Below are 17718 nucleotides of genomic sequence, written 5' to 3'. Positions count from 1 at the left end.
CTCCCATACTGTAGGTGTTTAATTGGCTTGAAATCTGGTGACTGCAAAGGCCATAGCATGTGATTCACATCATTTTCATACTCATCAAACCATTCAGTGACCCCTCGGGCATTGCCATCCTGGAAGAGATTACTCCCATCAGGATAGAAATGTTTCATCATAGGATAAAGATCAGAATAACTCAGAATAAGACTCAGAATAACTTTGTATTGATTTGCAGTGACCCTTCGCTCTAAGGGGACAAGTGGACCCAAACCATGCAGGGAAAATGTCCCTCACAGCATAACAGAGCCACTGGCCACCCTCACTTTAGGGGTCAGTGGCTCACCCACTTGTTGAGAATATAGATGACTCGTCTGACCATATCACTTTTCTTCCACATCTCTGTAGACCAGTGCTTATGGATTTTGCTCCACTGAACTCTCAAATGTGCATTTGTCTTTGTAATGAGGGGTTTATGCACTGCAATCATACTATAATATCCTTCTCTATGTAGTTGTCGATGGACTGTTCTTGCTGACACCATCGGATCATGTCCTGTATTGACATTCTCAGTCACCTGAGGAAGAGTTGCTCTTCTGTTTTTCCTTTTCACTAATGCACGAGCATCATAGTCATCGAATGTGCACTTTCGACAACTATTTCCAACCATAACCATAACAAGCATGCCGTGAGACCATTCTGACCTAAAACCAAGAATTTTAATATTGGCTAGGTGACAAGTGACGGCGAACCTGTCATAAAGCTAGCTGGCATTCAAAACCCGTTTCAGAGGGTCTTAGAATACGTTATGTCTACATTGCGCGACCACACCATTTAAAAAGTAAGACAGTGCTAGGGAGATGAATTTGATTGACTTATGGTTTCATGCAGTTTTATTAAATAATGTAATGACAAAAATGACCAAAATTGGTGCTAACTGTATGGTATAAAATGAGAAGGAACTATTTTTTCTTGATAGAATCATTGTTTTCATAGAATTAACGAATAGAGGTTTTTGCTTAACAACGGTGCAAATGGAACTACCAACCAGAGTTTTGCTTGACAACGGTAAAATAATATGCCCAAACGCCCGCGAAAAATATTTCAATTTCAGCTGATTAAGTCGATAAAAAATCAATAAAAGTAACCATACATAGTCATTATAGTCAGTATAAGTGATAACCTCGGCTCTGAAAAAGGCCTACTCGGCTGGTACCTACATATTTCAAACGGACAGCTCGTGGTTCCTCATCATATTAACACAATGGAAATATAAAGGGGCCAGGTGATGACAGGAAGACCATCTATCATTGAGGCTTGGATGGGAATCTGTGGTGCATGGTCATAGATCTTGACATGGTTACTTGAGTGTCTCCATGATCCTCACCTGCTGCTAATCCAAACTGTGGAATGGCTGTGACAACAAATAATCCACAAGATGTTCTTCCCCATCCCACTCTCTGCGTCTGCGTCCATGCCTCTCTGTGACCCCCTCACTCACGCTGCCGTTAATTGCCTCGTTAGCAATAGCAGCACCGCTCTCCTCAAAATCCATTCTCGCTGTTAGCTCAGTCCTTCAGGGCAGGTACAACAAGCTTAACTGTTGCGTTGGCTAACACAAGTAGCTAGCTACTGCTCGATAAAAAAGGGAAACGTAAATCTGAATAAAGGAAATTTGGACAACCTCCTCTGCCTCTATGGACCAGCCTCCTCTGGTTGAAAAGGCTTGAATAAAATGTTATTTTTTAGTGATGTGTTTTAACCCTCCTGTTCTGTTCATTTTTTAGGTGTTCCCGGGTGAATAACAACAGGTGCTATACATGAATGACCATTTCATAGAAGTTATTACACTAATAAGCAGTAAAGAACTTTCTCTGAAAAAAAATTTTAAGTATTTTCCCTAGATTTTCAAACTTTAAAAAGGGTCAATTTGACCCGCAACATAACAGGAGGGTTAAAAGTAGTTCGCAATTTGCAAGTTATAATAGTGGTAGTGGTAGAGAATTGAAGATGAAATTTGGAAATTATTATTGAACCAACGCAATGTCAAAATTGTATTCTGGTTGTTGATTGGTTAGGGAGGACGTCCTCCCTTGGAGCATCATTTTACGTGTTTTAGCCAATAACAGATTAGCATGAAAAAAAATGAAGAACATTAAATTAATATAAGAGATCCCGCCCTAAGGAGGACAGCAGGAGCCTGTCCTCCTCTGCCCCCCCCCCCACCCCCCACCCACCCACCACCACTTCACACAGATTGCCCTTTCCCATCTTGGGATGTCACTGTTGAAGCATTTTAATTATAATTTCAATACTGGATTTTTCCCAAAGAAAACAAATATTTTATAAATTATACTGAGATTTGGTAATGGTTTATTTCAACCAATTACTCTTTTTTATATTTTGATCTCCCTCTTGTTCCTCCTCTGCCTCTATGAACCAGCCTCCTCTGATATATATATATATTTTTTTTTTTTCCCCTCTTATATTTGCAACCACATTACTCAATAAGGGTGAACAAAAAGTCCATCTGTCCATTCTTTTTCTGTTACATCAATCGATGATTTGGATGATTTGTACATACAAAAGAAAAACAACCTAAAAATGTGTTAAAAGATTTTGGTGCCATTCCATGTTTAAAGTGTTTTATGCAATGCTTTGCTCATTAAAACAATGTAATGCAAGTGCAAACTTTAAATTAAATGGATACACATTAAGCATTTTATTGCCTCACTTTGTAAAGAACAAGATTGACTTCATGGTTTGTTTGTGGTTAAAGCTTAAAGTGAGTTATACATATAAAAGGAATGATATTTAAAAAACAGTAAATAATTTCCCAGATCACAAAGACAGCATAGCAGCTCTGTCTGGACCAGGAGACCACTAGGTAATAAAATTGGCAGCATTCTTTAAACTGGTCACATTTTAATTTCTCACAATGAGTCTCTTCCTCTCATTGACCCCACCGAAGCAAATGGAAAGGGAGGAACCTTCAAGCATCTGCGATCAAGGTCACCTCACATTCTCATGCACTTATAAGGAAAAGAATGCACTGGTCTTGGCAACCATCCTAATTCCAGATACCTTGGAGGAGTTGTTTCCTTCTCCACACTCACTGCAAAGCACAGATTTGCCCCTTTTTGCCCTGGTCTTTTTTTAATGACCTTATGATGTGAAATTCATTAGTTATTTCAGTTTTCCCAATTAGTACAGAACAAGAGAAAATATTAGGGTCACACAAAGACATTGTATCTTCCGAAATTGGAATTCTGAGGAGAAGCAAAAACTGCTTAGTTTTTTTCCAGTTTACTGCACAGTACTATTATGTAGTCATGTGGAGTTTTCAGTCAGCTTCATTAGGACCTGAAATTTCAATGCATGTTAAAAAGTCAATATAAAAAAATGGACATTCACAGTTTTCATGATATTGGTAATGCAATACTAGCTCTCCTTGCCACATACTGCAGTACAGTGGCATGTCAATTTTACAAACAAAACAAGTGATTTGGACTGATTTTTGTTTTGCTGTGAAAATAATCCTGATTAACTAAATATAGAGTAAATAACTACAAGTAATTAATTGCAGTTCCAGTGGTAGTCAAGAAGCTAATATTAGGTAACTTTGTTTCCAAAAAAATAAAATATAAACTGTGCATAAAATTGTGTTCCTGCCCCTCACTACTCACTACCTCACTATAAATAACCACTAAATAGGTTTGTAAAGGAAAAGGGGTTCCTCAAGACACCAATGATGGAGACTTAAGGTGAAATAGAATAAAACTAAAAACCAGCTGAAAATAAAATGGGGGAGAAAATAACTCACTGTTGATAGACTCTCTTAACACTGATTTTTCACTTTGGGGTAGTTTTCTTTAACTGAACTAAAGTCTATTAAATACCACAAATGCTGATACTATCCTTTACTACACTGACACTTAAGTTTTTAGGGACTGCAAATACCCAAATTACCAGAAGCTTGTGCTCCTCACCTCATCATTCTAGTTCCCCAAAAATGAACTTAAAAAAGCAAGCTTACATACCCTGGGGCTGATTAGCCACAGGTGACCCAAATCAAATAGGCTCTGTCCATTAACCAACTGGCAAGGAGCTGGCTCCACCCACCAGCCTCAGCTGAGCGCGAAAACCAAATACCAACTTTGGGAGCAATGACTTACCATTTGATAGTCATGGCCAACCATAACACCATCTGAATTGACTATGGAATGAGTACTACATGACACAAATGGAATTAGGACAAAGTAAATATCATTTTATACAGTTCTTTGTCATAGTTAATTGTAAGTGAAATGTCAGAATGAAGCTAATGTAACCATTAAGTGCATATATTATAAAACAAAAAGAGTATACGTAATTGTCACACACCGCGACAACCCTTTTCTGAACAGAAGAGTTGGACACAGGGAGATACGAGAATCCGGGAATATTCCGGATCTTTACAGAGAGAGAGAATCCAGTCACTACAAACAAACAAAACAGCTTCGCCCTTCACCCTCACAGGATCGGGATAAAAATAAAGCAACACAACAAAGTAAAATAACAGACAAAATAACCAAAACTACAAAACACTTTCCAGCCTTTTTTTGAGCTGGCATGTTCCGCTATTTGTCTCCCGGTTTGTGTCTTCCTCGGTCACAGACACCTACTGGGAAGAAAGCTCACTTTAAATACCTGGATTAATTACTGATGCACTCCAGGTGCGTGTGCCTACTTAACCAGTAGGCGTGGTCCTGAGACAGCCCTGAACCTCTCCCACAAACCAAGCCCTGCCACAGTATTTTAAAAAGTTACACACTCTAATATTTTGTTGGACCGCCTTTAGCTTTGATTGCGGTGCACATTTGTCGTGGCATTATTTCGACAACCTTATGCCACATCACAACATTTATTTCCGTCCGGAATTGCATTCATTTTTGGCCGAGATCTTCCCATCCCAAAGACTTTCAATAGGGTTAAGGTCAGGACTCTGTGGTGGCCAATTCATGTGTGAAAATGATTCCTCATGCTCCCAGAACCACTCTTTCACAATTTGAGCCTGATGAATCTAGGCATTCTCATCCTGGAATATGCCCGTGCCGTCAGGGAAGAAAAAATCCATTGATGGGATAACCTGGTTATTCAGTACATTCAGGTACTCAGCTGACTTCATTTTATTGCCGTTAACTTGCTGAGCCTAGACCTGACCAATTGAAGCAACCCCAGATCATAACACTGCCTCCAGAGGCTTGTACAGTGGGCACTGTCCAAAAAAATCCAAACTCTGCGACCACTGGCCAGTCATAGAATTATAACATTAGTACAGTAGACTCTTGACCTATTTACCTTCTGTACGACCCCTGACCTTAACTTTCTAAAGCCGCGTTTCCACCAAAAGTACCCGGAACTTTTAGTCCCTTTTAGGAACTACTTTTCAAGGAACTAAATGGTTCCTTCAGCCCATTGTTGTCTGCGTTTCCACCGCGGTCTAAAGTCCCACGAAGATTAGGCAAATTAGCCCACTGACGTATGAAAAAGCGACGTTGTCGTCGGTCCATCTGTCCTATGATTTCTTCTGTAACCCCATACTACCACCGAAGTAGCCAACATTATTTTCTAATAACCGGGACAGCCCGGAGGGGTTTATTCCACTTATATACAACGGGTTACCAACAATGACTATATATGGTTACTTTTGTATTTATTGATTTTTATCGATTTAATCACCTGAAATTGAAATATTCTTCCGCAGTCGTTTGGGCATATTTTACCGTTGTCAAGCAAAACTGTCGTTGGTGGTTGAACTTGGACCGTTGTTATGCAACAAATAGGATATAACAGGCTAATAGTCAGATTGTAACTGTTTTATATATCCTCTCAAACACATTCATTATTTTTATGCGAACATCCACTTTCATGTCTTGACATTCGAGGTGACAGAATGCATTCACATTCCACAAATAACTGGCAACAACAACAGAAAACATGCAAACGTTGTAAACAATTTGCTGTTGAATTGATTACTTTCTCATCGTCAATTCAATATAGGCTAATCGCAAAATGACAAGAATAGAACGAAAACTCGGACTTGCGTGAAAATTTAAATTAGCAGTGGTACAGCCACCGTTTGCTTTCCTTCAAAAAAGATACTGCTAGCCGAATTTTACTGCTGGCAGAGTAAAATTACGGCAGTCTGAAAAAGCAAAAGGGACGATTACTAGAATTAACCTGTTATTTTACCCTGACAAAAAGTGCGGAAGGTGATTTCCAGTTTGCTTTTACTGTATCACCAATGTAAATTACGCATAACTACCGCATACCTCACATAACTGTATCAAACGTTTTGAGTCAATTACAACGGGCTAACAAAGAAAATCCGGAAGAAAATATTCAGCAACCAAATTAAACCGTTTGAATGTTTTGGTACGTAATATGCTGTCCCAGCACGAATGCTTAGCATTTTATAAAACGAATACTAAAGCAAGAAAAGAACAGAAGAGCACACGTTATAATTCCAAGACGTTGGCAGGCTAGAACCAAAAGTAGGCTACTGCGCCGCATAACATACAAGTTTGATTTCAAGTTATTATGAAAACAAACTGGTTTGCGGCTGCAGATTTAAAAAAAATGTTGGCTGGACTAAACAAAAAAAAAAATGCTGCGAGTGCTCGACCAATCAGAAATGTTCAGTGCTGCAAGCTCCACCCCAAAGGTTCCTGTACTTTTGGAAAGAACTACCCCCCGAGCAGGAACTTTTTTGGGGGTAAAATGAAGCCCCCGGAACTAAATTTAGACCCTAGTTCCTGCGGTCGAAACGCACTGAGTTCCTCAAAAGCTTCCTAGTTCCGGGGTAAAGTTCCTGCAGTGGAAACGCGGCTTAAGAATATTCTGTGTAGAAACCTTTGGTTTGATCAAATTTTCCGTTTGGTTATGGACAAACACGTAACTGGGGAAACAGGAATGGCAAGCAGGGAACATACATCTGAAAATCTGATCAGATTAAACAAAAATATATCTCACAACTTCACAGGATTCATGAGACGCTAGTACAACATAAACAAAGAGCCAGCAATAACGTAAACCTCAATATCTATCGTGACACCATAGCTAATCTTAATCTTAATTAGCTAAAATAGCCAACATTCTGCCAGGTAAAATAGTACCATTTCACCAGAGCCTCTTTTTGATTTTAGTTACCAATTATGTGTAGCTAGGTTAGGAGGCGAATATCCTCTCAGCTGCCAAGATGGCATTTTATTGTTATCACTTATTATAATGTTAGTTTCATTCATCTAAAACACCCATTATCACCCATGGGAAAAAGTAATTTCCCCCTTGAACTTAACTGGTTGCACAACCTTCAACAGCAAAAACAACAACCAAACACTTCCTATAATTTGATCTCAATCTTTCACATCGCTGTGGAGGAATCTTAGCCCACTCATATTTGCAAAACTGCTTTAATTCAGACAAATTGTTAGGTTTCCTAGCATGAACTGGTCATTTCAGTCCTTAAGACTGATGGCCTGTAGGGTTTAAGGCCACTCCAAAACTTTAATTTTGTTTCTTTTCAGTCAATTTCAGAATTAATGTCAGCAAAGCATCCCCACACCATCACACAACCACAATGTTTGACTGTAAGTATGATGTTCTTACAGCGAAATGCTATATTTACTTTACACCAGACATAGGGACCTGTGTCATCCAAAAAGTTCCACTTTTGATTAATTTGTCCACGAACATTATCCCAGAAGGCATGGGAATCATGCAGGTGCTTTTTAGCAAATGTGAGACAAGCATTGATGTTTCTCTTGGTTAGCAGTGGTTTCTGCCTTGCTACTCTCCCTTGAATCCTTTTTTTGTCCAGTCTCTTTCTTATTGTGGAGTCATGAACACTGCCCTTAGCTGAGGACAGAGAGGCCTGCAGTTCTGTGGATGTTCTTCTGGGATCTTTTGTGACTTCTTGGATGATTTGTCACAGTGCCATTGGAGGAATTTTGGCAGGCTGGCCACTCCTGGCCACTCACTGTTCCAAGTGTTCTTCATTTGGATTTCATGGCGCTCACTGTAGTTTGTTGGAGTCCCAGAGCCTTAGAAATGGCTTTGTAACTTTTCAGAGTGATATATTGCACTAATTTATTTTGATATCTCTTTTGGAATTTTCTTTTATTTTCGCAGTGTGCCTGTATAAACTTTGTCATGTAATGGTAAGATTCAATGTGAGTGAGGTGTATGGAAAAACACCTCAACAAATTATAGAATAGTAAAAACAAATAATTATAACGTGTCTGTCTTAACAACCCTCACGTAATTATCAATTAAATTTGGTAAATTGGTTGATTGAATACCTAATGGGTAATTACTTACACTTACTTGGGTGATATGGGTGTCTGAACTTTTTTCATTAAATAAATTAAATTATTTAAAAAATGTTTTGTGTTTATGGTTTCCCTTTTGTCTAATATTAAATTTTTTCTAAAGATCTGAAGCCATTTAGTATGAAAAACTAAAATACTGCCTCGCGGTTGAATGCCTCCACCAACCAGTAGCCAGTGCTCTGTTTGACCGTTTGGATATAAAATGTCATCACTTCATCATTTTGTCCTATTAGACATTTGTGTGAAACTTTGTCATTATTAGCGTATGACCTCTTGAGTTATGGCAAAAAACGTGACCATGACCTTTGACCACCAAAATCTAACAGTTCATTCTTGAGTCCAAGTGGACATTTGTGCCACTTGGACTCCCTCAATGCATATCGCGTTCACAAGAATCGGGACGGGCGGACGGACGGACAGACAAACAACCCGAAAACAGACTGTGCCGTCGCGGAGGCATAATAAGCAACAATAGAGGAAATCAGGAAGCACGCAAATACTTTTTCACGGCACTGTACATAGCAACAACCAACTGTCCAAATGTAATAGCACTTAACATGTAATAGCATGTTTGAGCATCTAATCTTTTTTTATTTTTATTTTTTTTTAAGAAAGAGACTAAACTAATTAAGTGTAGTTAACTGGAATAAATAGAGGGAACATGAATGTTTTTCATTTCACTTATTTTTTCATGCATGTTGTTTAATATTTTCACTGACTTTATCGACACTCCATTAACTGAGCTGATAGGCTAAACAATGGTAATCAAGCTAGGTTGTTTGTTAGTACACAGTGCGATTGGCTAGTTGTCCCAGGCAAGTTTGAGCAAAAGGATTTCTTACCAAGTTCCTTGGATAGGCGACTGAATAACCACACTTATCGTTCAATCTTAGACATCTTCACATGGTAAAAAATACATTCATATAGAGCCACACAACATAGTCTCATTTATTGTTGCACATGCGTATGCTGTTTCATCAGCTTTTTTTTTAAATAAAGGACAAATCCTGAAAATATTTTTCATTTTTATTTCAATATATAAAACAGCGAGTGCTTAAGATACAATGATAATACAAACAAATATTTAAATATCAAGCTAATTTAATCTATTGTAGTGTTATAATATTATTTATTTGAATATTAACTACTTGTTGCAGTAATGCGATATGGACAAATGCTAGTACACCAGTGTACTAGGAAAATAAAATTTAAAAATTCAGTATTACAGTGTAAGTGCCATCTTTGTCAAAGCAATACCTTATAGAACTGACACATGCAATGTGCTCTTTGGACTAATCCCACTATCCTAAAAAGAATGGGCCTCATTCACAAAACTTACCTTTCATCAGATTTGATTGTAAACTGTGCTCACAAATACTTTCACAAACATTTAAGCCTTCATTTTTTTCTTATCTGAATTTGTTCTTGGGGAAATTTTGATTCTTTGGGAATATTTAATTTAGAAAACATATGTGTGTTTGGAAACAGACCTCATATTAACAACCGAAATGTTTACCAATCTGAATAACCTCAAAATTTCCACTAGTCTTTGATTTCAATTTTTGTTTTACTTAGTTTGCAGAGTGGATTAGCCAGTTTTAACTGAGTTTTTGTTTTCTTTAGGATTACTTGGCTAATTGTGCCTTGGGGACAAAGGTGTCATTAGGGGCTGTGCAGACATGTTTGTGGACAGTGATACATTGCTGATGATAAAAGGCATTCCTTTTATAGGATTGATAGGGTGTTTCCTTATGAAAATCACCATAAACAGGTACATGCATCCAATTTACAAACAACTGACATTCGTCATCCTATACACCAGCGATATTCACAAAATTGAAAATCTGTGCACGTTTCATGAATCCACTGGTTTTTTATATGAACTTTTATTACAAACAAAAGTAAGACAAATTTAAGAATGGTTTTGTGAACGAGGCCCAATGAGTCTATTTACCTAATTCTTTCTATGAACATTAAGATGGTGGATTAATTTAGAGATGGTAAAATTATGTAAATCCTCAAGTTATTCTCTCGTACTAACAAACATGCACATTTAAATAAATATGATTGAAGGGAGTTACAAAAATATGGTTTAACAACATATAACAATAACTGAAACATTTCAGTCTTTTAGTCAAGCAAACCCAACATTTTAGGACATATAATTGAAATTGGCGGCCACTTCCAATGCAAAAAGCGTAAACAGTACTTCAATTCTATTCAGTTCTGGTTTGTTAAATTCACCCATAATGCCCCTTTTCCTTTTTTTTTGTGTTTCCATAGAACATTTTTAATTAAATTACAAAAAAAAGTATTTGTATAAAATGTGTTCAGATGAGTTGCTTAATCAATGACAGTGTGGAATGCAGATAAACTGATTCGAGGCAGAGAAGGAAGGGTGGAAAAAAACAACAAAACAAAAACAAACAAAAAAACGGCACAAACTTGCAACAACGTACCTTGACGGTTATTAAAAGTGCACAACTGATCAACACAACGCATAACTGATTTCTGTCATTTTGTCAAACAACTCACAGCCACTCCCATGGGAGGAGCATTCTGGGTAGATCTTTTTCTCCAGGATGGATGAAGAGTCAAAACTGAGTTTGGCGGAGTCCCTCCATCTTTTTTTTTTTTCAGAGAATATACAAAACCTTCACCTTCACCCTGGGTTAAATCTAATTTTGTATGTGAGCTTACAAAATTTTTTAAAAAGGTGCTGTACACACATATTTACAGAAATGAATGATTGGACTGAATTGTTTTCTGACATTAATGTGGAGATGTTCAGCCCTGTCAGATTTTATTGAAAATTAAAAGGCCCACAGGGTAATTCCATGCCTTATGCAACATGATAAGTTCTAAGACCCTTTGGGCCTTGTTGACTTGGTTTTTGATTGTGGTAAAGAAGTATCTACTTTGGTTTCAAATAATCTGTTTTGTGTAACTAATATTCAACAGAATTCATCTGTTAAAAATAACTGCTGGGTTAATTAATGATTTTTTATAGAACAGACCCAGGTTGCCATTTAACACAGAAACATTGGTATAAATAATACGAAAAGATAATTACTGTGGTACCTTAATACTGATGGCCTGCAACAGGCTACGGAAAATCCTTCCATCTTTAGAAACATAGTGTTAGAAGGTGCTCCAAAAGCAAGTCTGTGGGAGCACTGCTAGTCTGTAAATCTTAGTTTTTTTATTTTTATAAAGTATTTTAGAACTGAAACAATTCTAAATCAAAGTAAGAGGCTAGAAATCTAATATTGTTTATATTAAAATATAATTTTGGCCACATCTGACAGTTAGAAAAGATGTAAAAGTAATTTTTTACACACATTATTGTCATCTCATATAGTTCCATATACAGAAGGGAATATCCTCATCTTAATGTATATATTACAAAATTAATATACTTTATGGTTGAGGTTTGTCTTTTCCTGCATATCAACTATGCACAGAATTCATAGGAGCAGCCATGCTACTGGGAAGCTGCCATTACAATGCTTTTTGTACAGGATATGGTTACCATGGATACCATGAAATGTACCAAAACGGCTCTGTCCTCAGAACTTGTTAGAGAAAAATGACGTAATTCTCGGGGATTAGCCCCGTTTTTCCATCATATGTTGCCTGGAGCCAGCCGGGTTCCACTGAGGGGTACACTGCAGGCACAAGAACAGAATAAACCTTTAGTAACTACCTTACTAAATACAAAACCAAACCAATCAACAGTCACACTTAAAAAAACGAAATAAATACTAACAACACTACCGCACTTAGTGGAAAAAGACAAACCCACTAACATTATCACACTGAAAACAAACCGAAGCAACAACACTACCTTGCTTAGAACAGAACAGTTTTACCTCAATAAACAAAACAAAGAAACAAAGGAACAATAAAGTGAATATGTGTGAACAATGTAGTTGTGAAATTTGCACAGCATAAACCATACTTTGAATGTACTGTTTGTCTTTGACCATATACAGTATGGTATGGATGTGGTACCAGTAGTACACTTACCAGAAATATATATTATATATAATTCTTAAGCATATAATTGGCATTTTGGCATATAATGAGGCAAAATGGGCAAGCATTTCCTGCCCTAAACCAGTAGTCTACCTTCTCTCAAGTTAAATAAAGAGCAAAGGACGACATTAAAGAACATCTTTCTTTACTGCAAAGGCAAGTCCTGTTCTTTGAATGCTTTTGGGTAAAATAAAGCCACGCTTTAGACAGTTTTGCTTTTAGCATTTTGCCCAAGTTTAACATTAGCTGGCTTGCTAACAGTACCTTCTGTCACTGACTTATTTGACAGAGAGAGTGTGATGTTAGTGATGACTGCACCGAAATCTGCAGTGTAATTCGGTCCGGTAGGTGCGGGTCATATGGGAACTGGTGCCATAGTGCTACCGGGTTTCGTTACCCAGGCTTATTCATGACTCATTCTGTAGGCCTATTCATGACCTATTTTGTGGGGTTGCAGCTGGGTACTACAGGAGTCCTTTCACAACAATGTTACATGCAGCAATCAAAATGATCAAGCATACAGGCAAGATAAATTAGTCATTTTGACCACACATGGCCATTTCAGTATGTACGTTTTAATAACTTTATTTCCTTATGCAATATTAATATTGTAATGTCATACAGGGGGAGCCATATGGATTTCATAACAGCAGATTTATTGATTTTCTTAAAGCAACAGTCAAATTTACTGCTGTGGCATTTCTAGCATCAACTACTTTTTAGCTAGGCTACTGTAGCTACCTTGCAAACAGTACATTTTAAAATTAATGTTAGCATGGCCTGTAGATCATTTACATACATAAAAACAATTAGTAAGTTTATTGTGAATACAATAACCCATTAAAACACTTTAATGTATTTTCAATTCATGGTAAAGGAAAACTGACTGGATCCACGCCTACGTGTTTCTTTGAGCTAGAATGTGTTTGTGTTTGCATGTCTCTCTCTAGATTTAATGATCTTATAGTTCATGAATTTATATGCATTATAATTATCAGTTACTCATAACAAACAGTACAAAAATAAGGAATTCATTAAACCTTGCTAAATCTAGGCCTGCCATTAAAAGTATTAAAATGAAAATGAGGTGAAGTTACAACAAACAATATTGGCTATCTTGGCTCACACAAATTCAACAATTATCTCATGTAAACTGGCCCTGTGTTTTTTCACCTTACCATATGAAGAGAATTTTATGTCTCATCATAGTGTCTCACAGAAGAAGACATCATTTAAATTAATGTTTTCAACAGCTGATGAAAAATTATATTTGGTTGTGAAGTTAATTTTACAAAATGTCACATTTTTGTTTATTTGCAACGTAAATATAGATTGCAAAATATATTGTTTTATTATCCCCATGGGGAAATTATTCTAGCAGTGTATAACATTCACATTTACAGACAGACATTTATAGCAAGAAACAATCATTTACAATATGTATATAGGGGGGGGAGGGGGGGGTGAATAAATAAACATGACAAATAAACATCGATAAAAATGACAAATACTGTATTTAGGCCTTTTAAATAAATACTGAATCTTACAAACCTCTCCAGACGTGTTTGGTCCATAAAAGTTTTAATTAAAGTACAGTAACTTCACATTTTTGTATGTTGAAAATGTTTTTTATTGAGATTTTAGGAACCATGGCTGATTCAAACCCACCCAACCCCCAATCAGGATGAAGCTGGCTACCCTTCCACAGCAGTCTCCCAAATCAGCTAATGCCACTGAGGAGGCATCTACCAGCCGATACTAAGCCCAGCATGCACTTTAAGCGAGCACGGTTTTCAGCTGACCCACAGGGTAGCCCTTTGAAACAAATTTGAAAAAGAAAATTCCAATAACACCATAAACATTAAACTACATTTGGGTTAACAAGTCCTTGAGTCTTCAGCAAAGTTTCCCCAACAGCAAAGCAGCACAGTATTTACACTCGATTCACAGAGACCAAATGTGACCGTTTCGGTTTTAATTACGGAAAGAGGCATATGTCCAGAAAGGTCAGGCTGTTCTTTTTGAATTACTGCCATAAATCGTGAGTGAAAAAATAGAAGCTAAACTTGACTGGTAACATAAATGAGACACACATGCTGAGTACACCAGAATAAAATAACACAGAATCACTGGACTTGACGGGTTCCAAATTCTGGTCCTGTGCAACCTCCTGTATGCTTATCTGTTTACCAGTCAAGGCTACTGAAGACATACTGTGCTTAAACAGGATAACACAATGCATGCTTGGCTCAATGCCATTTGCTTAGTTTGCACATGATTCAGTTTCAAGTGTCTGTACTTTACTGATTCCAGCTGTAGGTCCATCGATTAAGATGCAACCTCTTTCAAAAGGAAACATTTACTACACCACATTGCAGAAAATCTAAATATTTGTTGGAGTAACAGTGAACGCTATTAAACTACTAACCTTTTTAACCAGTTTAACATTTGTTCTGATCTGACTGAAAGACATTGAAAATGAATACCAGGATATGTATTTCTAAGCAAGCAATATCATTAAGAGGGTAAATAATTTAGTCATTAATTTAGCCATTTAGTCATTAAAGGTGCCGAAATTAAAAACAATTACCTACTGGTTATAGTTCAAGGACACCAAATGTGGTTGGAAGGAAAGTCACAAGGGGGACAGGACCGGGGTTGGGAGCCTGTGCTGTACTACATCTTTTTTTTTTGTGATATACAGGGTCAAATTATGATTCATAATGTCATCCTAAAATAGGCAAACACTGGGAAAAGTCAAGTAGGACCACAGCAGTTTCTCTGTCAGAGGAACCATATCTGAATGGAGCAAACTCTGTTCCATCAGGCTGCCCGGATCTGGCTTGGAATTCATTTTCAGAGGGTGGCATACACATGAAAATCATCGGCTATATCTGAGGCAGAGCAAGGCGTGAGAAAAAAGAGGCTTTCTAAATTACTGACATACGCTGCAGTGATCGTAACATTACAGTAGCAGGGTACTGTGACCTGAGAGACTGCCTGGAAGCCAAGCCATTTTGGATTCTGAAAGAAGAGCTTTCTATGGATGTGTTATTTTTGGTAAAGTTCCTTTAGCTTGTATTTTCCACTGTACAACTGCCTCCCATATGTGTGTTGTTTTCCCCCCTGTCTTTCAGGGGCTGGAAGGACTAATTGTACTTTCTTCATTTTTATGATATTCAGAAATCAGAAAACAATTTACTACTAAATTACATAAACATAATCCAAAGCTTTCAGCAAAAGGGAGAAAATTATGTAACCTTCTGGAAGAGGAACAGACAGCACCTTTTGCAGCCCAGCATGGAGTGTCAAAATACAAGGTATAGATGGTAAATTTAACTCTGACTCATTAATGGTTATTATTATTATTATTATTATTATTATTCATATTAGGAAGTCCAGGCAGCAAAGCTGCTGGAACCCAATGGTTTTCGGTCTGTTTTTAAATTTAAAAAAAATTATTCTTCCCTAAAACTGCAAGCAAAAATCATAAATCATACAGCTATGACACTAGGCAGGTATGTTCCTATGCCCCCCCCCCCAATACTCCAGTTATCACAATGATGCCTAGTGGCCAGATAGTGGCACTGTAATGCAACCATTTACATTTTGGCCCATAACCCTGTGAGGTCTAGAATCGACAGATTCCTTGGCTCATGCCAAACAAAATTTAAATTCCCAATTTTTCTTTTCTTTTTTTTGCAAAACCTACTTTTGCTAACTTTTTGGGACCATTTGGCCAATTGTCAGGAAATTAGGCTAGAAATAATCTCTGAAGACTGAACCTCAATAATTATCAAAAAAATGTAGACTTTACATAACAATATGGCCGCAACACGTCAATAAATTGTTGTGGGCATGGCCATTTTTACCATCCATGAATAAGCATGCAGGTTTTGGTGCCTGTTTGCCAATTGGTGGCACTATAAGAACCAAATAAGTTTACATGCCTATAACGCTTCAACTGTTTGACCAATTGGACTGAAATTGTGTATGCTACAGCTCTGGAAAGACTCAACACGTGTCTTTGCCTCAAGAAACAACATTGGAAGCAATTTAGTTTTTCCGCCATTTAGAATTTTTGACAAATCCAACTTCTGGCCGTTTAGCTGAGTGTCACAAAATTAGGCTTAAAAGAATTTGTGGAGTCTGAAAATGAATATGCAAATCAGCAGTTGTGGGCATGGCCATTTGTATAAACAGCTGTAACTAGTGAACGCTTTGTCCAATCATCACAAAACTTTGAGTACAGGTCCAGTGATTGCCTCTGAGGCAGCATGCTAATTTGCCAATAGTTGGCACTGTAAGAGAAAGATAAATAAAAATGCCTCTCAACTGCTTAACCAATCAAGTTGAATCTTTGCATGCTATGTCTTTGTGTCAGTCTGCCATTGGATGTACAATACTAAAGTCATATCTGAAAAAAATGGCCGCCATCAGCCAATCCGTTGTCAGTGGGAATGTGATGTGTCTGATCGTCATTGAAATTTGTATGTATGTTGACCTCAAAGTTAGGGAATACCATGTAAAATTTTGTGACAGAGAAATTTTTTTATCATTCATCCAATATGTATCCTTTCAGCTTAAAAATTCATAATTGCCACATGCTGCTTTGACCCCACTAATTATCGGCAGTGGTTATTATTATTATTATTATTATTATATATGTTATGATTTATTTTTTTATCAATTACATTAAGGTTTTTCAAGTGAGCACAAATCTTATGTAATTTATGTTGTTATTGTTGAGTCTCATATAAATGATTGTTTTCAGCAATATGATACCTATGTGTGGTCATGCTAAAAAGCATATTTGAATTTATCTGAACTGACACCAAGAAGCCAGTGTACCATGGGGTTTGCTGCTAGTTGGTTGGCTTTTTTGGGCTACTCACCATTTGAGAAGAGCGCCCCCTGGGGGAAGCTGAGCTCATGGCTGTGTTCTGCCTTGCAGGAGTACATGGCCTTTGCATCTCTGCAATATCATAAAGAAGGAGCACAATTAGAGGGGTGCCATACATGAGGGTCACTCAGAGGCTGGCACATAATCCTAGTCCTCCTTCATTGACAAAAAAGCAAATTAACACATTTCTTTTCTATTAGTATTGCTGGAGAGTACATTAATGAATAGAGTCAATGGACTAATCAATTTGCTACCACACCTCCTTGGAATAATATTGAAATGGCATCCCCACCATGGAAAGGAGTGTTTGGAGATTACATGTCACTACTGTGTGGTATTTAAAAGCTCAGCTAATGGCAAATTTTGACATTTTCGTGTAACAAGACAATAATGAATGACAATGTAAAATGTTTTCCATTACAG

The 17718-nt window shown here is 37.3% G+C and overlaps 1 protein-coding gene across 2 annotated transcripts in view; it reads right to left on the bottom strand.

The window, feature by feature from the left end:
* Positions 1–9368: 9368 nt before the first annotated feature.
* The window catches only part of arhgap42a (Rho GTPase activating protein 42a), a 92703-nt gene continuing 84353 nt past the window's right edge, over positions 9369–17718 (bottom strand). For both annotated transcript variants that reach the window (XM_064352105.1, XM_064352106.1), the window contains 2 exons: positions 17288–17367; positions 9369–12022 (listed from right to left, as the gene is read on the bottom strand). In XM_064352105.1, coding sequence (XP_064208175.1) covers positions 11934–12022; positions 17288–17367 — 169 coding nt within the window. In that variant the 3' untranslated portion in view covers positions 9369–11933. The remainder of the gene's footprint in view (positions 12023–17287; positions 17368–17718) is intronic.

The sequence above is a fragment of the Anguilla rostrata genome, chromosome 9 (assembly GCF_018555375.3).
Source record: "Anguilla rostrata isolate EN2019 chromosome 9, ASM1855537v3, whole genome shotgun sequence".
In the NCBI taxonomy this organism is placed as follows: Eukaryota; Metazoa; Chordata; class Actinopteri; order Anguilliformes; family Anguillidae; genus Anguilla; species Anguilla rostrata.
Note: the sequence above shows the minus strand (reverse complement) of the source record. Positions and strands in the feature narration are given on the sequence as shown.